Here is a 27,856-nt window from a genome sequence, read left to right as displayed (position 1 = left end):
TTCATACACTCAAGCATCTACGTGACATTTATCAACATGGCTTTCTTTCTATTGTACTCTTTTTCCATAGGAGAAATTCTCTACCCGCAGATTAGTGAAGTGCTCAGGGACGAGAATGCGGTAAACACTCCCTAATTGGAATGCATGTTAAATGTGGTGAGAGATAATATAATGTGTACAGTTGCATTTATGCTTGTACTGTACTTCTTTTACATCTGACATTCAGCTCTCGTGACATGTTTTACAGGAACATTTATCACGACTCCATATATTAACCAAACTGTGATGGTAATAACAACAGCCAAACCAGGATTTGATACTAAACATTGTGCCTTTAAAAACAAAAAACAGAAACAATGCACATTTATGCTTTCAAACAAATAGTTAAGAAATGAAAAAACACATGGATTTTTACTGGCTGCTCAACAGCTAAATCAGGTTTCAAATTAAACTAAGGAGTACTGAAGAAAGCTTATGTTACTAAATCCTTTGTTCCATTTTTTAGAAGTTACCGTCATTTCACCATACCTGGTGTTGGTCCTTTGTACTCTTCTAGGTGAGCTCCAAGTATTGGGACCTCTTGGGCTCCAGCTGTATCCCCTCTGAGCCAAAGAACCTTGAAGCAGAATGAAAATTCATATACCGAGATTTGGTCATAGGAATGACAGGCTGTCGTAATTTACTTCTGTTGTAAACATGTTGTTTTCATTGGAATTAGACAGTCAATACACATTTGAAGTGAGATAATATCATAGGTAAGTTGGCAAGAGAAAACTGTGCTGTGATGAGTAACAAAATAATACCTATAACAGAAAACCTGCTGCACTGCACCTTCCTATATCGATGTTCTCTCTTGGTCATCATACCATAAATATGTCAGTATATCTACTCGTTCCATACTCAAATAATAATTTTGAAATAATTCAAAACGTGTGTGAAGTCTGCTTCTCAACAGGTTAACTACAGATTTGACAATCAATTAGGTAAGATTGTTTTTCTCTGTACCTGTTCCCAAATCTCTGTCACCCAGAGTACACCAAATTATTGTAAAATGAACTTGCACTGCAAATTGATAATGAAATACATTGCTAAGTGTTCTAAACAACTTACCAGAGGCACTTGGACTCAGAGATAATGTACGATTTGAAAGAGCAGGATATTCATTCTGCAAATCAAATAGTTCTATATTATGCAAAGCACAGACTTATTATTTCTTACCTTAACTACTAAACATTGCTAATAAACATTATTTGAATTTAAACCGGTCACCAAAAGAACAGGAAATTTGGCATACTTTCTAGGAGCACGTGCCGTCCGACTTAAGAATGTAAACTGGCGATGCAATAAGGATTAAGCAATATAACATTGTCTCTTCAACTTTGTTAGCCCTTCACAGTTTAAAGTACAAAATTGAGACCACTGCAACATTAAAAAAAAAAAAAAAAGCTGTGTGTGCTGAGCACGCGCATAGTAAGTGAAACTTCTTTGACTTTTGTCACAGAAATTGTATTTGTGTTGGTGATGTTTTAATTAAAAATCAAAATACAATTTCAGTTACAAAACGCAAATAAATTTGACTTAGAATGCGCGTGCTCGGCACACATCCCATGTATTAGCTATTTGCACTAAGTGTGAATTCCTTGTGTGTATGTGTGTCAGTGTGTGTGTCAGTCAGTCAGTCAGTCAGTCAGTGTGTGTGTGTGTATGTCAGTCAGTCAGTCAGTGTGTGTGTCAGTCAGTGTGTGTGTGTGTGTCAGTCAGTGTGTGTGTATGTGTGTCAGTCAGTGTGTATGTGTAAGTCAGTGTGTGTGTCAGTCAGTGTTTGGGTGGGTCAGAGTGTGCGGGGGGGTGTGGGTGAGTCAGTCAGTGTGCGGGGAGGGGTGGGTGAGTCAGTCAGTGTGCGGGGAGGGGTGGGTCAGTCAGTCAGTGTGTGGGGAGGTGTGGGTGAGTCAGTCAGTGTGCGGGGAGGGGTGGGTCAGTCAGTCAGTGTGCGGGGAGGTGTGGGTGGGTCAGTCAGTCAGTGTGCGGGGAGGTGTGGGTGGGTCAGTCAGTCAGTGTGCGGGGAGGTGTGGGTGGGTCAGTCAGTCAGTGTGCGGGGAGGTGTGGGTGGGTCAGTCAGTCAGTGTGCGGGGAGGTGTGGGTGGGTCAGTCAGTCAGTGTGCGGGGAGGTGTGGGTGGGTCAGTCAGTCAGTGTGCAGGGAAGTGTGGGTGGGTGGGTCAGTCAGTCAGTGTGCGGGGAAGTGTGGGTGGGTGGGTCAGTCAGTCATTGTGCGTGGAGGTGTGTGTGGGTGGGTCAGTCAGACAGACAGTGTGCGGGGAGGTGTGGGTGGGTCAGTCAGTGAGTGTGCGGGGAGGTGTGGGTGGGTCAGTCAGTCAGTGTGCGGGGAGGTGTGGGTGGGTCAGTCAGTCAGTGTGCGGGGAGGTGTGGGTGGGTCAGTCAGTCAGTGTGCGGGGAGGTGTGGGTGGGTCAGTCAGTCAGTGTGCGGGGAGGTGTGGGTGGGTCAGTCAGTCAGTGTGCGGGGAGGTGTGGGTGGGTCAGTCAGTCAGTGTGCGGGGAAGTGTGGGTGGGTGGGTCAGTCAGTCAGTGTGCGGGGAAGTGTGGGTGGGTGGGTCAGTCAGTCATTGTGCGTGGAGGTGTGTGTGGGTGGGTCAGTCAGACAGACAGTGTGCGGGGAGGTGTGGGTGGGTCAGTCAGTGAGTGTGCGGGGAGGTGTGGGTGGGTCAGTCAGTCAGTCAGTGTGCGGGGAGGTGTGGGTCAGTCAGTCAGTCAGTGTGCGGGGAGGTGTGGGTGGGTCAGTCAGTGTGTGGGGGGGTGGGTGGGTCAGTCAGTGTGTCAGTCAGTGTGTGGGGGGGGGTGGGTGGGTCAGTCAGTGTGTGGGGGGGGGGTGGGTGGGTCAGTCAGTGTGTGGGGGGTTCAGTCAGTGTGTGGGGGGCGGGGGTGGGTGGGTCAGTCAGTGTGTGGGGGGGTGGGTGGGTCAGTCAGTGTGTGGGGGGGGTGGGTGGGTCAGTCAGTGTGTGGGGGGGTGGGTGAGTCAGTGTGTAGGGGGGTGGGTGGGTCAGTCAGTGTGTGTTCAGTCAGTGTGTGGGGGGGTGGGTGGGTCAGTCAGTGTGGGGGGGGGTGGGTGGGTCAGTCAGTGTGTGGGGGGGGGTGGGTGGGTCAGTCAGTGTGTGGGGGGGGTAGGTGGGTCAGTCAGTGTGTGGGGGGTGGGTGGGTCAGTCAGTGTGTGGGGGGGGGGTGGGTGGGTCAGTCAGTCAGTGTGCGGGGAGGTGTGGGTGGGTCAGTCAGTCAGTGTGTGGGGAGGTGTGGGTGGGTCAGTCAGTCAGTGTGCGGGGAGGTGTGGGTGGGTCAGTCAGTCAGTGTGCGGGGAGGTGTGGGTGGGTCAGTCAGTCAGTGTGCGGGGAGGTGTGGGTGGGTCAGTCAGTCAGTGTGCGGGGAGGTGTGGGTGGGTCAGTCAGTCAGTGTGCGGGGAGGTGTGGGTGGGTCAGTCAGTCAGTGTGCGGGGAGGTGTGGGTGGGTCAGTCAGTCAGTGTGCGGGGAAGTGTGGGTGGGTGGGTCAGTCAGTCAGTGTGCGGGGAAGTGTGGGTGGGTGGGTCAGTCAGTCATTGTGCGTGGAGGTGTGTGTGGGTGGGTCAGTCAGACAGACAGTGTGCGGGGAGGTGTGGGTGGGTCAGTCAGTCAGTGTGCGGGGAGGTGTGGGTGGGTCAGTCAGTCAGTCAGTGTGCGGGGAGGTGTGGGTGGGTCAGTCAGTGTGTGGGGGGGTGGGTGGGTCAGTCAGTGTGTGGGGGGGTGGGTGGGTCAGTCAGTGTGTGGGGGGGGGTGGGTGGCTCAGTCAGTGTGTGGGGGGGGGTGGGTGGGTCAGTCAGTGTGTGGGGGGTTCAGTCAGTGTGTGGGGGGGGTGGGTGGGTCAGTCAGTGTGTGGGGGGGTGGGTGGGTCAGTCAGTGTGTGGGGGGGTGGGTGGGTCAGTCAGTGTGTGGGGGGGTGGGTGAGTCAGTGTGTGGGGGGGTGGGTGGGTCAGTCAGTGTGTGGGGGGGGTGGGTGGGTCAGTCAGTGTGGGGGGGGGGGTTGGTGGGTCAGTCAGTGTGTGGGGGGGGGGTGGGGGGGTCAGTCAGTGTGTGGGGGGGTGGGTGGGTCAGTCAGTGTGTGGGGGGGTGGGTGGGTCAGTCAGTGTGTGGGGGGGGGTGGGGGGGTCAGTCAGTGTGTGGGGGGGGTGGGTGCGTCAGTCAGTGTGTGGGGGGGGGGGGGTCAGTCAGTGTGTGGGGGGGGTGGGTGGGTCAGTCAGTGTGTGGGGGTGGGTGGGTCAGTCAGTGTGTGGGGGGGTGGGTGGGTCAGTCAGTGTGTGGGGGGGGTGGGTCAGTCAGTGTGTGGGGGGGGGGTGGGTGGGTCAGTCAGTGTGTGGGTCAGTCACTGTGGGTGGGGTGTGGGTGGGTCAGTCAGTGTGTGGGGGGGGGGTGGGTCAGTCAGTGTGTGTCGGGGGGTGGGTTCAGTCAGTGTGTGTGTGGGGGGGGGGGTCAGTCTGTGTGTGTGGGGGGGGGGGTCAGTCAGTGTGTGTGGGGGGGGGGCGGGTGGGTCAGTCAGTGTGTGGGGGGGGGTGGGTGGGTCAGTCAGTGTGTGGGGGGGGTGGGTGGGTCAGTCAGTGTGTGGGGGGGGGTCAGTCAGTGTGTGGGGGGGTGGGTGGGTCAGTCAGTGTGTGGGGGGGGTGGGGGGGTCAGTCAGTGATGGGGGGGGTGGGTGGGTCAGTCAGTGTGTGGGGGGGGTGTGGGGGTCAGTCAGTGTGTGGGGGGGGTGGGGGGGGTCAGTCAGTGTGTGTGGGGGGGGTCAGTCAGTGGGTGGGGTCAGTCAGTGTGTGGGGGAGGGGGTCAGTGAGTGTGTGGGGGTGTGTGTCAGTCAGTGTGTATGTGTGTGTGTGTATGTGAGTCAGTGTGTGTGTATGTGAGTCAGTACAGTATGTGTGTATGTGTCAGTGTGTATGTGTCAGTGTGTATGTATGTGTGTGTGTGTGTGTGTGTCCTGCCCCCCTTTCTCCTGACTCTCCCCAGCACACTTGTCCTCCCCCCAGCACACTTGTCCTCCCCCCAGCACCCTTATCCTTTCCCTGCACCCAGACCCTTTCAGCATTCCCCCCCCCCCCCATTCCTACCAGATCGCGGCACAGAGGAGATGGAGGCAGTGTCGGCGGGGGGAGAGGGAGAAGCGCGTCATCGTCAGCTGGAGCCAACTCGGAGGCTTCTGATGGTGCTGTGGGGGACGTGGGGGACGCAGCGCACTCATCACCCCCCTCCTCCCCCCCCGTTTCCGGAGCAGTTCTATGCCTCGGCCGGGGCATGCACCGGGAGGAGAGGCCGCAGGAGATCAGTGCCTGCATAGAGCCCCGGGGAGCAGTGTGGGCTTCAGTGTCCCTGTGAGGAGAGTCATGGCGTCTCGAGCGTCGCCATGACTACCGGGCATGCGCAGCATATCAATGGGCGGGGAACGGGCGGGGAATCAGCGGCGCCGTCACAACTGCGCATGCGCGGCATGGCAGCGGCCGTTAGGAGCGCCGCATTTGTCACGATGTGTGGGGGGGGTGGGGCTGGGGGGGGGAGGGGGCTTAGGGGGGGGAGCGATTAGGAGCGGCGCCGGCGGCGATCTGATTTGTGGAGCGGGTGTGATGTCAGTGTTGGGGTCGGGCTGAGCCAGAACACAGCCCGGCCTCAACTGCCAGCACTGACGTCACATCCGTTTCATTTCTGTCTCCACAATTCTTTTTTGCCCCATCACGAATGAGGTGCCACTAAGGAAGTTTCACTTCAAAAAAAGTTTGCACTCACTATAATCAGTTTTTCTCAACAATCTTCTCAGGACAACTCAAATGTTAGGAATAACAAATTAATTACCAAGCATGTGTGCAATTATATTAAATATGAATGTGTGATGGATATAACCAGCCAATAGCCTAGCTAAGGTGCCCAAGTGAGAAGATTGAGAGAAAGTGTCGCAGACACACACAATTACAAGTTGCTATAAAACTACTTCAGAGCAATTTGCAGTCAGCTCTGAAGTGGGATCCAGCAGAACTTTCTAATGCACTAATTTGCACAGAACGATAGCCTACAAAGTGAAAAAAGATCCCAGCTCTGCAAGCTGAGGCAAAGAGACTAGTAACAGGCACTGGCATTCACGGACCGTTCTACTCCAAAAAGCTCAAATGGCTAAAATTCAACTAAAGCGTATTTTTGGAACAAAGGATCAGAGTTACAGTTTTGATTTGATTCAATAAGGTGGGTGGGGAGGGAGAGAACCCATACACTGCACTATATCCAGGAGGAAGATTAGAAAACAGACTTTGGCTTAGTCAGTATGCACTCTGTTCTAGAACCATAACAGTAAAATACATTTGCAAGACCAAAAAGGCAGATTGACTTACTGGATAATGACTAGAGTTGCCATTGTACGAGGCTTCGAAAACACTCTCAGTCATGCCAGTCCTTTCCCACTGGGGACACCGGTTTGCTATATAATAAGATTGTGGCTGCAATGCACCCGACATATGGCTTTCTGGTATACTTCTGTGCCTTTTAAGCTTTGAAAAAGACAGATCATCACTTGCTGCCCTTTTACGTCTGCTTGACACTGGTGAATTGATCAGAGCATTTACAGTTTCTGATACTTGCGTTTCTTGGCTAATTGCGTTTAGGATTCTTCGCCTGGGCAAAAACATCGGATGTGGATCCCCTAAAACTAGTTTCCTGTACACGGTTTTAAGTTCTGAACTGGTTTTAGCAGGACTTTTCACTATAGGAAATGTGGAAAAAGAATGCCTTCTTCTTATGGTGCCTTGAATCTCTTTGGGCCACATAATCAGCCCTACATGGTTAGAAGTCTGTGCTGGTGACTTTATCTCACAATTCTCCAGCTTCCTTTGATTCAGCAACGCCGCAGACAACAGTTTTGATGGCGATTCACCAACTTGATAGCTTTCTCTTGGACCCAATAATGAAGAACATGGAAGTACACATCTGGTAAACCATGCGTCACTTTTACGCAAACATTCTGGCCTTGATGCGATGCCGCTCTCATTACAGATTTCGTTAGTAAAAGTCTGGTCTGTGGGAAGGGTATGTGACAAAAAAGAAGCTTGCAGTAGATTCGGCTTTGCAACTTGAAGACTTTGTTCTGTGTAAGGATCTCTGGAGCACAAGCTCCTCTGCCCACGTTCAGCAATACCGGAATTGTTCAAATCGCTTGTATCTTCAGGTCTCCAAGGCATGTGGGAATTTGCCTCATAATTAACAGTGCAACACGCTTTCTCTTTCTTAGAAATTGGGCCCAGCAGCGACTTTGAAAGCCTGGATGTGGGAATCTCTCTTTTTACTCTGGTAAGATCTGTCTTGTGCTTGTTAGCGTACCAAACATTGCGTCTGTAGTATTGAAGTACATTAACGGCTGCCCATTTTTTGCTTTGGATTTCCATCAGTCTGCTGAAAAATTGTATCATATTCGGATAAAAGTCAGCAAGAGTGACATCCCCGAATTCAGAGAAATTAGAGTCGTTACAGTCCACAGATTCTGGCTTATCTGTTTCACTGTCCTCCCCTTCCGTAAAACAAAGTGTCTGCTTACATGCTCCTGCTGTACTATCCGACGCCAACTGTCTATTGTGTCTACCAATAAATCTTTTCAGTTGTGTGGCAATGGAGACTTTTAGAGGAGAAGCAAAAGAACGGGAAGCATTGGTACTTTTATGTTCAAGATATCCAAGAGAAATATCTTCTCTGTTACCTGGAAAATGAAAATTTATAACGTTATCAATTACATTTTAAAGATCTAAAAAAAGTCAATAATTGTTCAGCTTTAACACTGTGTATTTATTCTGCAGTTGTTTTTGTAACTGGATTGGACAAGTCCCATGACCTGCATTATTTTCAGCTCTGTGACCTCCTAGTTCCAGACATACCTTCGGTGAAGTTACCGCTGTGGAAGCAGGAGATTTAAATGGCCATGATTCCAGCTTCCTATTGGCCTGCGATTTGAACGGACATTTAATTTCCCTGGAGGCTTTATACCAGTAATTTGCACCAGCATATAGTAAGATTCAGCTCCGGGGAACTCCCCAAAACTAATAAAAACCAGCCGGGTTTGCCGCGAGATCTTTGATAGATGTACAATGTTCTGTTACGTATGCTGTAGAATAGGGGCTAGTGAATATATTCTGTCATGATGTAACAATGTGACAAAACATTGACATAATGCTAACTCAGATCACACAAGCTTTCCATCTGCAATGACACACCCTCTGTGAAGTGAAGTAATGCACCATTATAACAGTGACGTCACTTCCATTCACATAAATGAAAGTTAATGCACCATTGATTGTACAGTACAGCACATTGCTTCTCACCATAAAAGAGACCGCAGTTCCTAAACAACCAACTGGACAAGACAGATATCAGATTTTTCAGTGAATGGTTTCCAAATCAACCAATTTTGTCTACAAGGTCCTTGAGCAATCTACCAAACATTACTATACAGATGCAGCCTTGGTCGTATCAGGTAGAATAAACCCACTGAAAGCAGCCATGGTTTTTACGGTTCGTTCCCCGAGCCGCAGCGTTTTGCTTTTCTTCACACAGCTCTGGCGATAGTAATACTGGCTACATCTGTATCCAATACAAAGGCAGAGAATGGCGGGGGAGGGGGGCATTTTTTATTACCGTGTTTATTTTTCATTGGCGAAACTTTTACAGAAAAATATTTTTCTCCTGTGCGTTCAACCTACAAAAAAAAGAAAAGAAAAAGATAATAGATCACGTCCTAACTAAGGCCTCGTCCAGGCTCTTCGCTTGCGTGCTGAGGCGCAGGGAAAGCGTTGTCTTTCCCTGGCCTTGCGGTTGCTTGCCCTGCGCTCCGTCAGGGGGCGGGCCAGTTCCGTCACGGAGCTGGTCCGCCCTCATTGGGCGAACCGCTCACGTGACCGGCAAGCGCTTGATTTTTTTGGATTTTTAAAATTGGGTAAGACCTACGGTTCCGCGCGCTTGCGGAAGCGTAAGCGAGCCCCTACTGAAGCCGCTCTAATTGCGACTGTAGGGGCTCAGTGCTGAACGGGAGCGCGCGTCAGCATGCTTCAGCAAGCAAGTGCTTACCATGGACGAGGCCTAAAGGTGTAATTAGCAGTGACATCTACAAGTCATACTCTACATTTTACTTGCCAATTTCCTATCAAATGGCAGAAAAGCCAATTGGCTACAGATCATAGAATTTACTTAGTAAAAAGTCATTTATTTATAAAGAGATAATATTTAGCAGCGCAGTACAACGGGCTGTGAAAGACCATAACAATAAAATGACATTAACAGACAATAAGCAAGGAGGGCCTTGCTCAAAGGATACAGTCCAAAACGTGAGGGCGTGCAAGTTACAGTGGGGAAGAAAAAAGGAAGGGTGTGTGCCGAGCATGCGCGTTCTAAGTGAAACTTCTTTGTGTTTTGTCACTGACATTGTATTTTGATTGTTATGATTTTGATTGAATTAAAGACTTGAGTATAATTTTTTTTCCTGCAGAAATTTCCATAATACCAGTTGGAAAAGATGATACAATTGACTTATGATAACTAAAGTAAGATATACAGGTAAACCCCGTTATAGCGCGACCCGTTATAACGCGGTTTTCACGTGGCTCCCATTTAAAAATAAATAAATATATAAATCAAAATTTTTTTTTACATGTTTTTTTGCACACTGCACGCTTCACACTGCACACACTGCACACACACTCTCACTGCACACACACACACTCTCACTGCACACACACACTCACTGCACACACACTCTCACTGCACCACTGCACACACTCACAGGACACTACATACTCACAGGACACTGCACACACTGACTGCACACTGCACACACACTGCACACACTCACAGGACACTGCACACACTCACAGGACACTGCACACTGCACACACTCACAGGACACTGCACACACTCACAGGACACTGCACACACTCACAGGACACTGCACACACTCACAGGATACTGCACACTGCACACACATTCACAGGACACTGCACACACACTCACAGGACACTGCACAGCACACACACTCACAGGACACTGCACAGCACACACACTGACAGGACACTGCACAGTACACACACTCACAGGACACTGCACAGCACACACACTCACAGGACACACACACTCTCTCCCTCTCCCCCCCCCCCCACACACAGGATAGAATGTCTGTGGTGTAGAGCAGGAGAAGCTATCAGGAACACAGACACACAGACACACAGCTCTCTTTCTAGACAGGGCAGGCTCCCCTGGCGTCCCTGAAAAGTTTGCGAGTGAGAGCAGGAGAAGCTGCTGTGCGGGTGATCAGTGGACATGTGAGTAAAATTGCCATGGAGAGAAGGCTGCAGCCCTGAGCCTCGCACTCTCCAAGCACTGCCTGCAGCTCTCTGACTGCTGGGGAGGAGGGAGGAGTAGCACAGTGCAGCACAGTGCGATGATGCGATCCCAGCTCTCCCCCCTCTGTAGACACGGAACCCCGGGCGCGGCGGCCATTTTTAAATTTGTTTAATTAATTAATTAATTTAATTAGCGCGACCCCGTTTGTAGCGCGGTCGGATCGGGTGGTCCCCGAGGACCGCGCTATAACGGGGTTTACCTGTATACATAATTTGGATTTTAAAGTATCTAAATGCCGATACTTTCAAAAGTCTTTCATTCAATCAAAATCATAAAAATCAAAATACAAATCAGTGACAAAACAAAGAAGTTTCACTTCGAACGCGCGTGATCGGCACACACTTTTTTTTAAAAACTCACTTCTATATTTTGCTTTCATTCAGGATTACCCATGTTGTCCTTAGTTACAGTATGTGATACATTTGTATTTTATTTATTATTCATCCTCATGCTTGTGTTGCTGGTTCTTTTCATTCATAAATTTTCAACACACATACTAAGTTTTTTTTTTCAATTATCCTTAGACCAGAAGTGTTTGTTTATTTAGACAGTTGCATACATTGTATTGTATTGTATTGTATTGTATGTCTTTATTTATATAGCGCCATTAGTGTACATAGCGCTTCACAGTAGTAATACATGTGGTAATCAAATAAATAACAGATAATATAAATAACAGATCATGGGAATAAGTGCTTTAGACATAAAAGTAACATTTCGGAAGAGGAGTCCCTGCCCTGAGGAGCTTGCATTCTAATTGGTAGGTAGGGAGAACGTACACAGACAGTAGGAGGGAGTTCTGGTAAGTGCGTCTGCAGGGGGCCAATCTTTATGTATCCTGTGTTCAGAATATCCACAGTGCTATTCATATGCTTCTTTAAGTAAGTGTGTCTTAAGGTGGGTCTTAAAGGTGGATAGAGAGGGTGCAAGTCGGGTACTGAGGGGAAGGGCATTCCAGAGGTGTGGGGCAGTCAGTGAAAAAGGTTTAAGGCGGGAGAGGGCTTTAGATACAAAGGGGGTAGAAAGTAGACATCCTTGAGCAGAACGCAAGAGTCGGGATGGTGCATAGCGAGAAATTAGGGCTGAGATGTAAGGAGGAGCAGAAAAGTGTAAAGCTTTAAAAGTGAGGAGAAGAATGGAGTGTGAGATGCGGGATTTGATCGGAAGCCAGGAGAGGGATTTCATGAGGGGAGATGCTGAGACAGATCTAGGAAAGAGTAGAGTGATTCTGGCAGCAGCATTTAGGATAGATTGTAGGGGAGACAGGTGAGAGGCAGGAAGGCCAGACAGCAGGAGGTTACAGTAATCAAGACGGGAGAGAATGAGGGCCTGAGTCAGAGTTTTAGCAGTCGAACAACAGAGGAAAGGGCGTATCTTAGTTATATTGCGGAGGAAAAAGCGACAAGTTTTAGAAATGTTTTGAATGTGAGGGGCGAATGTGAGAGAGGAGTCGAGTGTGACCCCTAGGCAGCGTGCTTGGGCTACTGGGTGAATGATTGTAGTTCCAACAGTAATGTGGAAGGAGGTAGTAGGGCCAGGTTTGGGAGGAAGTATGAGGAGCTCTGTTTTAGCCATGTTGAGTTTAAGGCGTCGGAGGGCCATCCAGGATGATATAGCAGAGAGACATTCAGAAACTTTGGTTTGTACAGCAGGTGTAAGGTCAGGTGTTGAAAAGTATATTTGTGTGTCGTCGGCAAAGAGGTGATAATTAAACCCAAAAGATGTTATTAGGTCACCTATAGAGAGTGTGTACAGAGAAAAGAGAAGAGGTCCCAGGACAGAGCCCTGGGGTACCCCCAAAGAGAGATCAAAAGAGGAGGAGGAGGTGTTAGCAGAAGAGACACTAAAAGTACGATGGGAGAGGTAGGATGAGATCCATGATAGAGCTTTGTTCCGAATACCTAGAGTATGGAGAATGTGGAGGAGAAGAGGGTGGTCCACGGTGTCAAATGCTGCAGAGAGGTCGAGTAATATGAGCAGAGTGTAATGACCTCTGTCTTTGGCAGCATGGAGGTCGTCAGTTATTTTGGTGAGGGCTGTTTCGGTGGAGTGAGCAGTGCGGAAGCCAGATTGTAGAGGGTCTAGGAGAGAATAGGTGTTGAGAAAATGGAGCAAGCGAGAGAATACAAGACGTTCAAGTAGTTTAGAGGCAAAAGGCAGGAGGGAGACAGGTCGATAGTTAGAAAGACAGGTAGGGTCAAGCTTGCTGTTTTTGAGTAATGGTATGACTGTTGCATGTTTGAAGGAGGATGGAAAGGTTCCAGAGCAGAGGGAGGAGTTAAAAATGTGTGTAAGCGTAGGGATTATAGTAGGAGCTAGAGGTTTTAGGAGATGGGAGGGAATGGGGTCAAGAGGGCAAGTGGTAGAGGGAGAAGAGGAGATCAACAGCGACACATCCTCCTCTGAGACAGTGGAAAAAGACTCAAGGAAGGCAGGAGGAGAGTTAGGAAGAGGTGTAGGATGGGGGGAAGGAACAGAGGGGATGTTCTGCCGTATGGATTCCACCTTTTCCTTAAAATAGTCAGCAAAGTCCTGAGCGGAGATGGAAGAAGGAGAGGCAGCTGAGGGTGGTTTGAGTAGAGTATCAAAGACAGAGAACAGTCGGCGTGGGTTAGACTTGTGCATGTTGATTAGTGCAGAAAAGTAGGCTTGTTTAGCTTGCGAGAGGGCAGAGTTGAAACAGGATAGCATAAATTTGTAGTGAAGGAAGTCTGCGAGAGTGTGAGACTTCCTCCAGAGGCGTTCAGAGGAACGAGTGGAGGAACGCAGCATGCGCGTGTGGGAATTTAGCCAGGGTCTAGGGTTAGAAGGGCGAGGGCGGCAGAGAGAAAGCGGGGCATGTAGATCAAGAGACGAGGACAAGACAGAGTTGTACTTTCTTTCATACATACAATGAATTTAACAGATGGGTGTGTAATATCAATTGTTACTTCTTTATAAGCTCATGTTCTGCTCATTTAGAGGGCTATTGAATCACCTTTGATGAAGCGAGAATTTACCTCACAAAATGTGCCAGGTGTGCCATAAATAGTGGGAACACCATAGCAACGTTTCCCAACATCCAGCACATGTGCAAGCAGCTCTGGCTGTTTCTGCACATGCGTGAAAATGGGAAACCTCTTCTATGCATGCGTGAGGGTGGACGGCCGTTTACACGCATGCACAAGCGGCTCTGGTCGTTTCTGCGAATGCGGTGCTGGCCTCTGTTAGTTGTTTCTGCGCATGCACGATAATGGAAAAGTTCTTCAGCACATGCGCGAATGCCATCAGGCGTTTGTACGCATGTGGATGCAACTTTTGCCGCTTCTGCGCATGCACTCTGACTGCTCCTGCACAAGCGGTTCTGATGTCACCTGCGCATGCGGCGACCACTTCTGTGTATGCGCGGTGCAGCACCAGCAAATTACGTCACTTCCGTTACACATTTTCGCCTCCGTGAAGGAGATTTTGTCCTATGAGAATTTACTAGGTGCCATTAAAGTTTCACTTCAAAAGATGGGTGTGGTTGTAAAGACTACTATGAATCTAGCACAGGGGTGGGCAACTCCAGTCCTCAAGGGCCACCAACAGGTCTGGTATTAATGATATTCCTGCGTCAGCACAGGTGGCTCAGTCAAAAACTGCCACCTGCGCTGAAGCAGGGATATCCTTAATACCGGACCTGTTGGTGGCCCATGAGGATTGGAGTTGCCCACCCCTGAGCTAATGTGTGTTGCAGTAGAGGCAGGAATAAGCAGAGTAACATAACAGGAGGATGTTGAAAACCATTCTTCGAAGGAAGGCGTTTTTCAGACACCTTATGTGAAGGGTAAGGCAAATTTGATGTTCCAGGGTAGGTAGAAAATGTTTGGACCCGGCAGAGGTTTTGGATGCAAGTTGAGGAATAGGAGACTAAAAAGTGAGATATCATGGAAAATGTGTGTGTGGAAGAGTTGTTTGGAGAGAACTTGCAATGTGTACAGAGCAGTGGTTCTAAAATGTAAGATTCAAAAATATATACTTACGGCCAATGTTTTAGGAATTGCTCTTTCATTGAAGTGAACAATAATATCTACATCTGCAACATATTTTTTCCCAAGCTTCAGATCTGAAAAATGCACTAAAGGAGCATGATCCTGTTAAAAATATATATATATATATATATATATATATATATATATATATATATATATATATATATATATATATATATATATATATCACTATATATAGTATAGAATAGATCATGAAGCATATTTATATAATTTTTAAAAAAAAAGGGAAGAAGGGGAGGATTCAGCACCCACCTTCCGATTTCATTTTGGACAGACCATACTGTGCAGTGATATTTTGTGGATACCTCCCACGGGAAAATAGACCTTTAACTTGATCCAAAAAGTATGGGGTGTCACATAAATGGAATGATTTACTTAAATCTGCAGTTCAGGCTGCCGTTTTTTTTTAATGTATTTATTTTTTCATTTAATATGTGCATCAATAAAATCTGCACACTGACAAGTGATTAGCTAAGCTGCAGATCGATTGTTTCTCCTGTAATTAATCGCTGAAGATTTGGTTTTGGGGGTTCTTTACATCACCATTAGGGCAGCAGAAGATTCCCCAAGATGCAAAGTTCTGTGGGAAAGATCATGTGACCAGGCAGCCACTAGATACAATTGGTGTACTGCTAGAGAGGGCAAAAGGGGTATGCCAGAGCGTTTCAGAAGAGGAAGTGTGTGTGACTTTGTAAATGGTTGCTATAGAAACAAAAATGCTTGTTACATTATAATACATTAAAAATGTCTTTAAAAAATTGTTAAAAAAAAAAAAGGGCTACAAGTATTTTCTCATTGTACAGAACTGATTTATTAAAACAAACATACACGTAGGATATTGCTTGAACTGCAGCTTTAAACCCGTCCCCTGAGCTAAAATCTCACTTCTTTGTATTAACTAATTGCAACAACAAAATTGAAACAGAAAAAAAGCCCGTCTCTCAAAAACGAATTTTAAATAAATGGTTACATTGCGCAAACGTGGGAAATTCTGGTGGTCAGTTTGCCTCCAAACTGAAGATGGACTTCCTGTTTTTGTAAGCAACACATTCCACATCGGACAAAATAGCCACCATCCCTGGTTCAAATCCAAGCCTAAGGCTGGGTCCATAGAAGGGGAAGCAGGGCTGGACCGCGCTGACGCTGAGGCTCGCCTGCTGAAATCTGCGCGATTTCATGCCCATGCAGGCGAGCCAGCGGGCGCGATCGGAGGCGGGGGGAGACTGAGGGAGGCGGGGCAGTGACGTCGCTGGGCCAATCGCCCGCGACGCACCAATGTCAACGTCACGGCGCCGTGACATTGACGCTGCTCCGCGCTGATTGGTTGTTTTCAGCCGACAGCGCTCTGAAAAACAGCTTGGCTGTCGGCTGAAAAATCCAGCGCCTCAGCATGCCTGCGGACGCTCGCGTGAGCCCCCTCTCAAGGCATCCTCATTGAGGATGCAGGGGCTCAGCGCGGAGCGTATATATAAGAAAATAGATCAGGCAATTAAGTCACCAGCAAAACAATGTAATAAGTTAATAATGAATTTCACTGTATCCAATGAGGGAGCAGCAACAACTGAACCCTTTTAGGCACGCTAGATCGTGCGGGTAATCGCTGAGAGAGTTGTGCATCTTCATCTGCACATGAAAAAGAGATGCAGGGGTTTGTAAATCTCTGTACACTCAATTATCTCTGAAAAATTCTAGTTGTTGGTTTATTAAAAAATGTATGACAGTCATTGAATCATTTAAAACTATGAAGGAACATTAATACATAGTGACGGAAGAGTAACAGGGTAAGTTCTTTTTGTTTTTGTTTCCTGTCAATATAAATACTAATAGGGATTGGTTCATTGAACTGCTGCAATTACCTCCACACTCATTTCACTCCATGTTAGAGTGTTTTTGTCATTGAAGACAGACAGATGTAGTCAGATTGAATGATTAGAAGGACGCTCCCTCCCCATCAGAGGTACACACAAAAGCACCCTAAATAATGTAGTTAATGGCTGAACAATAAAGCAAAACATTCTCATGCAAACAATTTATTAAGCCTTAGGCAGAGGCCAGGCAGGGAGCGGGCGCTCATGCGCGGTGACGTCACTCTCCCTGCTCGGTTGGGAGATTTGTGGCTGGCTAGATGCGCACACTGGGGGCGCGGCCATGACGTCACAGAGCTGGTTCGCCCTCATTGGGCAAACAGCTCACGTGATGTGCGAGGAACAAATTCAATTTTGCTTGCTTTGGCAAGCAGGTAGGCGCCGCTCATGCACTTGCTCACACTGGCCACACATTGTCGCAATGTGTTTCATCGCGGCCAGCGTGAGCGCCCGCTCAGCGCCACCCTGACCGAGGCCTTCGTGTTGCATTCATTATCAGGAGCAAATAAATAACAGGCAGTCCTTGGTTATCCAACAGAATCCGTTCTGGAAGTAGCGTTGGATAATGAAAACGTTGTAAAGTGAGTCCCATGTTAATCAGTGGTGGTGAGCGTTGGATAACGCATTCCGGCGTAGAAAAATGGCCCATAGGGTTGCATTGTAAAGCATTGGATATGCCATTCATTGTAATGTGAAACGTTGGACAGCGAGGACTACCTGTACTTGTGATGGATGGGGTAGCTGTCATCACAAAACTGGGATGAAGCCCAGCTAGCTACCCCATAATCCATGTAACTTGGCCACCTATGTAAGGCTTATTTTGGCCAAATGTACTTTAATATCTGGGGGAGAACAGGGAAAGTATAATGCACTATGTATGTAAATCAAAGCACTTTATTCCCTGTAAATGCAAGCCCCCAGTTTAGTGAATCAACATTGTTCTGTGATGTGATTTGGGAGTCAGCCCTGTAAAGTGTAAATTGGATTAGGTGACTGTATGTGCTCATTTCTAAGATGACAGACTTGTAATGTGATTTGCATGTGTACATTTCTATAGAGGGGACTCTGTGATTTAATCAGCTGAGGTTCCTTCAGAGAAATGTGTATTGTGACAAAGGCTGGGAACGTGGAGGTGTTAAAGACATTTGGCGAGTGGGAAAGAGTGGTCAATCAGGTCTGCTCTGATTGGCCAGCAACCCGTCCCATGTAAAGGATAGCAACAGAGGGCTATATAAGAGGCACTGCTGATCAGAGAATCTATCTGGGAGACATTCTGTGAAGGAGTTTGGATCTTGACTGTGACCAGCTGGAGATACGTTAGAGGGGCTGCTGTGTGATCAGCACTCTGATATCCTGGACGAGAAGCGGACAGGGCAAGCCTTTTTGAAGCAGGCCCCTGCACCTAGCGAGGCTAGTCTACTCCCCAGGTGGTATTGTATCTTGCTTTGTGCATCTTTGTTTTGTCTGCTGGCGTGCCAGAATAAACCTCATTTTACTCAACAACCTTGTCCTATTTGGTGCTAGTGATCCCGGTGTAAAAGTTCTGGTCTCCTGTGACAGTACTTACATTAGAAGATTTCAGTTCGGAATTGCTGGTAGTATCTGGATGGCTTCCACTGTCATCTTCACCTTTAACAGAAAGAAAATATATTCTTGCAAACCAATTCATTTAGTATTTTTTTTTTTTAGGGACAGAGTAATATTTTATCCTTCTTACCGGAGATAACGTAGCTGTCACAGCACACATTAATATTATCTTCAATCGCATGCACCTGACAAGGAGTAAAACGAAAGTATCACACCTTTATTCTAAAAACAGTGAAATAATTACAGAATATGGATGTCTGGTAAATAATGTCACCCATTAAAACAAATTTCAGGTATCAGCATTGCATCTTCGTTCGACTTTTTGATAACTCCTATGAACAGCCAGCTGATAAATGCTGGTTAAACCATACTCAAGTTAAAATGATGGAATTGTGAGGCGAGAGAATTTGAGGCCACGCTGGTGAACTGGGAATCTATATTCAGCTACTGTATAAACATGCTTCATAGATAAAATCAATAATCTACTCTACACTCTGTTTTGCCAACACAAAAGGCAAATCACACCTGGCAAGGGGGTCACCCCCTTTATCATTGGAACATGTGAATAACAATCAATAAACCCCACGTATTAAAAAAAAAAAATCTAAATGTAATATCCTCATTACCCGTTATAGAGCTGGCCTAGCCCGCATGGGTGGCTACAGCTATTGACCGGGGGGTGCGGCCCCCCCCCCCCCCCAGCTAGGCTGTTGGTCGCGTGCACGATCAGGGAAGGCAGTTGGGGCGGTTAGTTTTTAAATAGAGCCAAGGAACAAGCAACTGTCACTTGTTCCTTGGCGTTCAACAGTTTCACACACTCTCCTCTCTTCTCCTGCGTTTAGTAGGTTAAAATTGGTTTGATTTGGGCCCCCCTCCCGGGGTGAGGGATTTTCCCTTCCCTCCTCGTGGTGAGGGACCCTCCGCCTCCCCCCGTGTGTTTTTGCCGGTTTTGCCAGTGCCCGGGGGGGGGGGGGGGGGGGAATTGCAAGTAAGGCTGTTGTTTTTTGTCCTGCGTGGGACCTCCCTTCCTTCCTCGTGGTGAGGGACCCTCCGCCCCCCCCCCCCCCCCATGTGTTTTTGCCGGTTTTGCCGGTGCTCGGGGGGAGGTTGGGGATTGCGAGTAGGGATAGGTTTTTGTCCTGCCTTTCGTTATCGCGCTGTTTTATTGGTAGCAGCGGCGGGGGGAGGAGGGAGAAGGATGAGGAGAGTGACTCCTACCTGGGGCTGATGCGTGTAGGAAGGCGCATCGGCGTGGAGGAGGTTTTTGCTTGGCGCCGTTTGCGAGCCCTGTTCCTGTCCTCCTATTGTGGCCGCTTGTGTGGCTGGGGGGGGGAAGAGAGGCTCGCCCAGCCCACGCTTAGCCGTGCGGTTGGGCTAATGGCAAGGGAGGTCTTTGCATACACGAGTGTCATGTGGTTCCGCCTCCTGACGATGATCAGGGGGTGGTTTTTTTGGGGGGGGGCTGGGGGCAAGGCTGTTATTACGTCTGGGGGAGGGGGCTGTTCGTGGTTTGGCTGGAATGGTGGGCTTTTGCCCCCCCTCCTCCCTCCTCCTTGGGGAGATATTGGCCCTTTTCCTTCCCCCCCTTTTTTCTTCCACTCTTTTAAACAGGGGCTGTCCATTTAAAAAAATAATAATAATTAAATAAATAATTAAAAATATATATTAAAAAAAAAAAAAGGTTTAAAAAAAAAAAAACGCCTTTTGAGGTTGGTCTTGGTTGTGGTTAATGGAAGCCAATTCTAAGGTTTTTCGTGTCGTGGGTGACACCATACTTAAAAAAAAAAAAAAGCTTTAGAGCGGTTCTAAGTCTATTCAAGTGAACTGGTTTTCGTGGAAAGATCGGCCAGGCAAGAGTTCAAGAGTAGTTTGCTGGCAGGATTTAGGTGGTGGAATTAAACCAGTGTTTGACGAGCCATTGGATAAATTCAGCGCTAGTAGCGATGTCCTTTCAGGTCAGCACCATGCAGCTTTTGGCGGAGGCGCACAACAATGAGGAAGGATGGTTTCAGAAGCAGATGTGTGCACTAGTGCTGAAAGCTGGAAGTGATCAAGGAAGTTTGGGCAGTCGTGGAAACGCGAGAGGACAGGGTGGTTCCCATGCTACCTGCGCTGAGGCGTGGCCATCATCAAGTGATGAAGGGGGTCCTAGTTACGGAGCACGGGAAGCGTTGGTGGTGCAGAAGGGTATGTCATGGCGGAGTTTTTGGAAATCACAGCCTATTTGGTTGAAGGCTGGGTGACTTTTGGGAGGAGCCTGGGAGATGGGTTCCCACATGAACAGGTGTGGGACATTGGGTCCCTGGAAAAACAGGGGTGGGACATGGGTCTCCACAAAAACAGGTGTGCGACATGGGTCCCCACAAAAAACAAGTGTTGGACATGGGTCCCCACAAAAACAGGTGTGGGACATGGGCCCCTGGAAAAAACAGGGGTGGGACATGGGTCTCCACAAAAACAGGTGTGGGACATGGGTCCCCACAAAAACAAGTGTTGGACATGGGTCCCCACAAAAACCGGTGTGGGACATGGGTCCCTGGAAAAAGCAAGGGTGGGACATGGGTCCCTGGAAAAAACAAGGGTGGGACATGGGTCCCTGAGAAAAAAAAAATAAATAAAAAAAAAAAACAAGGGTGGGACATGGGTCCCTGGAAAAACAGGGGTGGGACATGGGTCCCAACCTTATATAAAAAAAAAAAAAAAAAGCATGGATGGAGGCGAGCAGTAGGTGGCTAAGTATTCCATTTCTCCCCTAAAAAAAAAAAAAAGGGGGGGATTTTGGGAGAGGGCCGACATGCTCGCCATAGCCGGTTACTGGTGAAAGGAAAGCTGGAAAAGGATAGTTGGTAATAAAAAAAAAAAAAAAAAAAAAAAAAATAGAGGTTGGGGGGTTTGGTCCCAGCCTAGAAGAGAACGTAGGTAAAGGATTGGTCCTTTTAAAAAAAAAAAAAAAATAAGCGTTTATTCAGGAATAAAGGTTAGCTTAATTGGGGGTTTAATATTTGCTTCCTCATTTACAGGTAAATCTGGAACGGCCGGGACGCGGTCGACCTCGCTTCGTGGCGCTGGTACGTCGTCCACGGCTCGCAAGCGGTCCGGGCCTCGGGTTGAGCTTGCTGTCAGAGGCTTAGAGGACAAGGGTCTTGGGGCAGGTCCCGACAGGCGGTTCAAAACACCGCCGGGGACTGGGGCATCGAAGGGTAAGCGAAAAAGAGTTGCTTGTTTGGGAAATAAGGGCGTTACCTTGCCGGGCATTGTTAGCTCCCCTGGGCCACAGGTGTTGGAGTTGGGGTTAGCGGGCGATGCCGAGGCAAGAATGATTAGTGCGGTGGTTAAGGGCGTTCAGTTAGCTTTATTGCCGATGACAACGTTATTATCCACTAAGCAAGCAGTGGAGGCATGCAAGTCAAGTGAGCGGCAGGGGGGGTCAGATTCAGTGCTTGATGGGGGGAGCAACCGTGGAACAGTGGGTGGAGAGTTGGCTCAGGTGTCTTTGGGTGGGGAGAGTACAGCAGGTTGTACCCTTAGCACAGTGCCGAAAGTTATTCAAGATGCGTTGGCATCGGCCACAGCATTGCCGGTGCAGGTGGCGGGACAAGGAGCTGATTTAACGACAGTTGTTAGTTTGTTAGGTGAGCATCCGGTGGTGAATTCAGGTGCTGGGCAGGGGACAGGGCTCGGAAGGCCATTGGCAGGTTCAAAAAGGCTGCCGGATGCGGCCTATGGGGACTCATGTACGACCATATCACGTTCCTTAGGCGTGCATTTGTCAAAGGAAGTAAAGGAAAAGATTTGGGCGGGTGATTACGTTGAGATTTTGTCATTGCTTCCGGGTTACAATGAAGCGGTAGCTAAATCCGGAAAAAAAAAGGGGGAGGCTAAAAAGGAGGATGTGGAAAAGCGTCTTTTTCCTCGCAAGTTCAGTAATTGGTCGCAGGCATTTGGGATTTTGGCGGGCGTTGCGGGGGAAAAGGATCCGCATTTATGCTCGGCGCTTTTTAAGTATCAGGATACGATTAGAAAAGCGTTTCAGAAACACGGGGGGTCGTCCTTTCGTGGGTCAAATAGCCTCAAAGGGGTCTGGCGGGAGCATTTTCAGGTGCGCACATCAGGGAGAGGGCGTGCAGGTGGGAAGCAGTCGGGGGTATGTTGGCGTTACAACGAGTCAAGATGCAATTTTGAGAATTGTATGTAGATTCCAACATACTTGCGCTGGGTGCGGGGGTCAGCATCCCAAATCAAAGTGCTTTAAGAAAGATAGTAAGGGTTTCAAGGGAGCAGGACAGCAGGCTGTTCAGGAAGGCGGGAACGCCAGTTTCAGCAGAGGCAATGGCGCCTTGGCTGGAAAAATACCCCAATAGACGGGCAGCTAGCTTATTACGAGAGGGGTTTAAGGAAGGATTCAGGATCCCCTTTGAGTATCAGGAGGGATCGGGGGGCGAGAGGAATTTGAAGTCGGTCAGGTTGAATGGGGATGTGGCAAAAGAAAAAATTGATAAAGAGATTGAGTTGGGCAGAATGGCGGGCCCTTTCCTTTCCCCGCCCCTGAAAAATCTTAGGGTGTCGCTGTTGGGAGTGGTTCCGAAAAAGGAGGCGGGGGCTTTCAGGTTAATTCAACATCTGTCTTACCCGAAAGGGTCGTCAGTTAATGACGGGATAGATAGGGACTTATGCTCCGTAAGCTACGCCACTTTTGATCAAGCGGCGGCTTTGGTGGGAAGGATGGGGCAGGGGGCATTGATGGCGAAGGCTGACGTTAAGTCAGCTTTCAGACTCTTGCCGGTACATCCAGATGGTTTTCATTTATCGGGCTGTATGTTGGAAGGGCGTTATTTTGTTGACCTTTGTTTACCTATGGGTTGTGCATTGTCTTGTTTTTATTTTGAAACATTCAGCACATTTTGGAAAAATACCCCAATAGACGGGCAGCTAGCTTATTACGAGAGGGGTTTAAGGAAGGATTCAGGATCCCCTTTGAGTATCAGGAGGGATCGGGGGGCGAGAGGAATTTGAAGTTGGTCAGGTTGAATGGGGATGTGGCAAAAGAAAAAATTGATAAAGAGATTGAGTTGGGCAGAATGGCGGGCCCTTTCCTTTCCCCGCCACTGAAAAATCTTAGGGTGTCACTGTTGGGAGTGGTTCCAAAAAAGGAGACGGGGGCTTTCAGGTTAATTCAACATCTGTCTTACCCGAAAGGGTCGTCAGTTAATGACGGGATAGATAGGGACTTATGCTCAGTAAGCTACGCCACTTTTGATCAAGCGGCGGCTTTGGTGGGAAGGATGGGGCAGGGGGCATTGATGGCGAAGGCTGACGTTAAGTCAGCTTTCAGACTCTTGCCGGTACATCCAGATGGTTTTCATTTATCGGGCTGTATGTTGGAAGGGCTTTATTTTGTTGACCTTTGTTTACCTATGGGTTGTGCATTGTCTTGTTTTTATTTTGAAACATTCAGCACATTTTTGGAGTGGGTGATCCGCAATAGGGTGCAGGCAGCAGGGATCATACATTATTTGGATGATTTCCTTTTCGTTGGTCCGCAGGGGTCTGATTTGTGCGCAAGGTGGCTTTTTCATTTTCAGCCATGGCGCGCGAATTTGGGGTTCCTTTGGCGAATGAAAAAACAGTGGCACCCACGACCACTCTCAGTTTTCTGGGCATAGTAATTGATTCAGTGAACAGGGAATATAGGTTACCTCCTGAGAAGTTAGTTGTTTTGGAGAGTATGATAAAGGATTTCATGCTTCTTAGGAAGGCCTCATTAAGACAGTTTCCGGTTTTGATGGGCCATTTGGTGCTTGCAGCTCGCATTATGCCTGTGGGAAGGGTGTTTTCCAGGCGCTTGTCAGCAGCTACAGCGGGGGTAAGGTGTCCCAACCACTTCATTCGGGTCACAACAGATATTCGGAAGGATTTGGTGGTGTGGCAAGAATTCTTACAGAGTTACAACGGAAGGACGTTGTGGAGGGGGCGTCCAGCGCGGAACGATGAGCTGCAGCTATTTACGGATGCGGCTGGGTCAGTAGGGTTTGGTGTATATTTTAATGGAGCTTGGTGTGCGGAGGAATGGCCAGAGGATTGGCGAGGGACTCAGCTTATCAGGAATCTGACATTTTTTGAACTTTTCCCTTTACTAGTGGCTGTACATCTTTGGGGGGACAAGTTTGCTAACAGGGAGGTGACGTTTTGGTCCAACAACTTGGGTGTGGTGGAGGCTGTGAATAATTTTGGTTCACGGTCCCCACCAGTGTTGGTTCTGTTGAGGCATTTTGTGTTACGGTGTTTACAGCTTAATATAGGTTTCAAGGCTAGGCATGTTCCTGGGGTGGAGAACAACATTGCTGATGCATTATCACGTTTGCAGATGGAGCTGTTTCGGAGGTTGGCACCGGGGGCGGAGACCCAGGGCGAACGGTGCCCAGCAGTCTTGTGGGATCTGGTAACGGAGGTGTGATTGATATAATCAAGGCTTCACTCGCCCCGGGTACGTGGGGTGCTTAGGTGGCTGCTTGGCGAGAATTTCGGGAGGCGGAAAGGTTGGCGGGAGGAAAGATCTCGGAGGTAGACATTTTGCTGGGTCACATGATGAGTTTGAGGGACAAGTGTTTAGCTGGTGGATCCATAGGGAGAAAGATGGCGGGTATATCGTTCTTCCTTAGGCTGAATGGTAGGGTTGATGTGTTTTGTGGTAAGGAAGGTGCTAGCAGGCATGGTTAAAGGGATAACTAGCAGGGATGGCAGAAGACCAGTGACGCCGGTAATTTTGGAAGGTTTGTTGTGGGTCACAGACGTGGTATGCTCTTCCAGTTTTGAGGCAGTACTTTTTAAGGTCACATTCATCATAGCATTTTTTGCAGCTCTGTGAGCAGGTGAATTGGTTTGTGTATCCAAGAAAGGAGGGGGTGGCTTGCAGCGGGCTGACGTAAGTTTAGGAGAAGGTTTGGTGAGGTTGCTGGTACGGAGGTCTAAAACGGATCCGAAAGGAAAGGGAGCGTGGATCTTGTTGAAGGGTTTGCCTGGAAGTGTGGTGTGCCCAGTAAAAGCTTTGGAAGATTATTTGGCCATTAGGCCAGAACAAGGGGGTCCACTGTTAGTGCACATGAACGGGGGGGCATTGTCAAGGTTTCAATATTTGCGGGTCTTTCGGATGTGTCTCAAGCAGCAAGGGTTAGAAGGGGGCAGTATGGAACGCATTCTTTTCGCATTGGGGCAGCGACGGAAGCAGCACGCGTTGGGCTCGCGGTAGCAAAGATACGGAGGATTGGGCGCTGGAAGTCAGACAGTTACCGGACATACATCAGGCCGGATTTGGTAGGGGAGAATGTTGCGATAGAGTAATCACTCTGCTGTTGTTTTTCTTTTTTCCCACCATGTTTTTGCCTCCTCAGATTTCGTGGTAATTTGGATCGTGGGAGATTCAATGGTACACTGGGCGGGGAAGAGGGTGAATTCGCGCCCGTATGGAAAGAATTTAGGTTTGAGTATGGAGCAGGTGGAGGTAACGTGGTGGGGGATGAGAGGGATGCGGTGGGGACGTCTTTTTCCGCTGCTAATTTCTAGGGCCAGGGGTAGGAGGGCACCGGACATCATCATTATTCATGTTGGGGGTAATGATGTGGCAAAATTGCGGTCGATTGATTTATTCCAGCAGATTAAGCAAGATTTGGCGCGCATGTTAGCGTTTTGGCCAAAGGTGCAATTATTTTGGTCCGAGATAATAAGATAATATGCAGGTTGGTTTGGAAAGGTGCGCGTATCCCGGGGAGAGTTAACAAGATGAGGAAGAGGTTAAACAGGAAGGTGGGGAATTTCTTGGTTCAATGTGGGGGTGGGGTCATTCGTCACCCGCAGTTTAGTTTTTAATTGAGTGGATGGTTTAGGGAAGATGGGGTACAGTTGTCGGATGTGGGTGTGGATATGTTTAATAATGATTTACAGGAAGGTTTGGAAGAGGTCATAAGGGGTATGGCGGTACGGGTCTGATTTAAGGGGGTTAAACAGGCCCGTTGGTGGCGGCAGTTGGGGGGGGGGGTGTTAACATTTCTTTATTTTGCAGATAAATAAGAGTATATATTCGAGACAAGGAAGAAAAGATAACGATGGAGGGGTCAGTGGACCAATTGCTTTGTCGCGGCGGCAGTTGGGGGGGGGGGGGGGTAGGTGCTTGTTCCCCAGAAGTGGCTCGGGGCTGGTTATCGGGGGGTTTGAAGCAATTGGGCAGGTCACCGGGACGTACTTCCGGGTGCCCCCTTTGCGTTGCCCAGCCCTGAGCATTCTGGCGCGGACAGGTGGTACGCTATCCCCATTTGTGTTAATAAATAAGCCGCGGCCTTTTACCTCCATATATGTGTCCTCTTGTTATTTGTATGTCTTTATGTAGAGGGTTTTTATGAGAGGGGGGGGGGGAAGCTCGCGCCTCCTTGGTCAATGAAAATGTTTACGTTTTGAAAACCAGACAACGCATGCATATAATGTAAATATCAAACTTAAGATAAAAAGGATCTATACATTTGTTAAGATATTTAATTCTGAAAGGAGCATTCCATACTAAGGTCACATATTGTAAATCGGTATGAAGCTGAACCGCATTCGTTTTGGTTCTGCGGACCCCATGCTTCCCAAGATACTAACTTCTGTAGTTGCTGTTGGTACTTACTGGATCTAAAACCTCCCATGGCACGTGGGCCAAAAGGATGCAATTTTGTTACCCCAGCAGGGGATGGTACCGAGGGTCACCAGTAGTGGATTTACAAAAACTGCCGGCCATAGTCACTTACCTGGTGCCGCGCCCCTCCTTCTGCAGCATCAAATGAAGCTACAACGTCCCATGGCTTCGCGTTACGATGGTAACGTGACGTCATGTTGTCATGGTACCGCGATGTGACACGGCAGCACGTTGCCATGGTACCGGACGTCGCTGCGTCATTTGACTCTGCAGAAGAAGCGCGGCATGACGCAGAAGGTAAGAACTTTAGAGGCCCTATTCTCTCCTGCAGCAACCAGTGGGGAAGAGAGAGGGGCCTCTTTATATTGTGGGGGGAGGGGGTGTAAAGAAATATGCCGGCCTAGGCACAGGCCTAATGGAAAATCCACCACTGGGGGTCAGAGGCAAGTATATCTGCAAGAGATGATTCCCAAAGCTGAAAATAACGCGGTACAGCTCCTGCTTCCAATCTAGGGGGGACAAAAGAAACCCAAGACCGAACCACAACTTCAATGCATGTTGTTGGAAATTCTAGATCTGCTTTGTAAAGCAGTGTAAAAAAAAAAAGTGTGACCACATAGGTATAATAATAATAATAATAAATGTACTACTAGAATAAGTATTTATTTGGGCTTTCACTGTGCGTGATATGCTATATATGAATACTTAATATCAGGAAACGCTTGTGATTAAAGTTGTTTGTGTATGGTTATATACAGTGGTTGACAAATCACCAAAAAATCTACTCGCCACACAAAAAAATCTACTCGCCACCTAGTACTAAACGTGTGCTGCTTGGGCCAATATTTACTCGCCCGGGGGATAAATCCACTCGCCCGGGGCGAGCAAATGTATAGGTTTGTCGAACACTGGTTATATATATATGGACACATTTCAACGTATGCATATGAGAGTATGCATGTGTAAGTCCCTCAGGAGGGTACGGCAGTCCTTGTCACAGCAATTCATTGCTCCCGTTTCATTTTTCTTTTTAGTCAATCCCTAACCGGGTTAGTCTTCAATTTGTAATTGCTGCAGCATTTACTAAAAAGGAACATTAACTCATAATGGAAGAAATCCCAAGCTTTGGTGGACAGAGCTCTTTTATAGAGGGACACCTAGCTCCTCCCTTACCTGTACATGTATGTCCTGTTGGAGGGGAAAGGATTACACATTATCTCCATAAAAGACTTTGCACTTATCTAAAAGGGAGTTG

At 48.1% G+C, this 27,856-nt stretch overlaps 2 protein-coding genes across 3 annotated transcripts in view; one reads left to right on the top strand and one right to left on the bottom strand.

Annotated features, from left to right (window-relative positions):
• Positions 1-514: 514 nt before the first annotated feature.
• The window catches only part of LOC142483891 (uncharacterized), a 39,346-nt gene continuing 12,004 nt past the window's right edge, over positions 515-27,856 (bottom strand). Inside the window, exons 5-9 of the mRNA XM_075583820.1 lie at positions 18,067-18,121; positions 17,917-17,978; positions 8,693-8,753; positions 6,406-7,760; positions 515-616 (exon numbers count right to left, since the gene is read on the bottom strand). Of these exons, the coding sequence (XP_075439935.1) occupies positions 515-616; positions 6,406-7,760; positions 8,693-8,753; positions 17,917-17,978; positions 18,067-18,121 (1,635 nt within the window). The remainder of the gene's footprint in view (positions 617-6,405; positions 7,761-8,692; positions 8,754-17,916; positions 17,979-18,066; positions 18,122-27,856) is intronic.
• LOC142483893 (uncharacterized) lies at positions 19,426-26,066 on the top strand. 2 transcript variants are annotated; one of them, XM_075583823.1, is made up of 3 exons: positions 19,426-20,123; positions 20,957-21,136; positions 24,301-26,066. In XM_075583823.1, the coding sequence occupies exons 1-3, from the start codon at positions 19,880-19,882 to the stop codon at positions 24,435-24,437; spliced, it is 561 nt and encodes a 186-aa protein (XP_075439938.1). In that variant the 5' UTR covers positions 19,426-19,879; the 3' UTR covers positions 24,438-26,066. The 2 variants fall into 2 exon arrangements, with proteins under 2 accessions (XP_075439938.1, XP_075439937.1); XM_075583822.1 differs by having other exon boundaries at positions 20,957-26,066.

The sequence above is a fragment of the Ascaphus truei genome, unplaced genomic scaffold (genome assembly GCF_040206685.1).
Source record: "Ascaphus truei isolate aAscTru1 unplaced genomic scaffold, aAscTru1.hap1 HAP1_SCAFFOLD_386, whole genome shotgun sequence".
NCBI classification, from domain to species: Eukaryota; Metazoa; Chordata; class Amphibia; order Anura; family Ascaphidae; genus Ascaphus; species Ascaphus truei.
Note: the sequence above shows the minus strand (reverse complement) of the source record. Positions and strands in the feature narration are given on the sequence as shown.

What these genes read in the sequence shown, in the direction of transcription:
- LOC142483893 (XM_075583822.1), top strand. Translation starts at nt 19,880, where the DNA reads ATGTCCTTTCAGGTCAGCACCATGCAGCTTTTGGCGGAGGCGCACAAC. An exon ending in AGCGTTGGTGGTGCAGAAGG is followed by an intron (nt 20,124 to 20,956) that starts GTATGTCATGGC and finishes CCTCATTTACAG; the next exon opens with GTAAATCTGGAACGGCCGGG.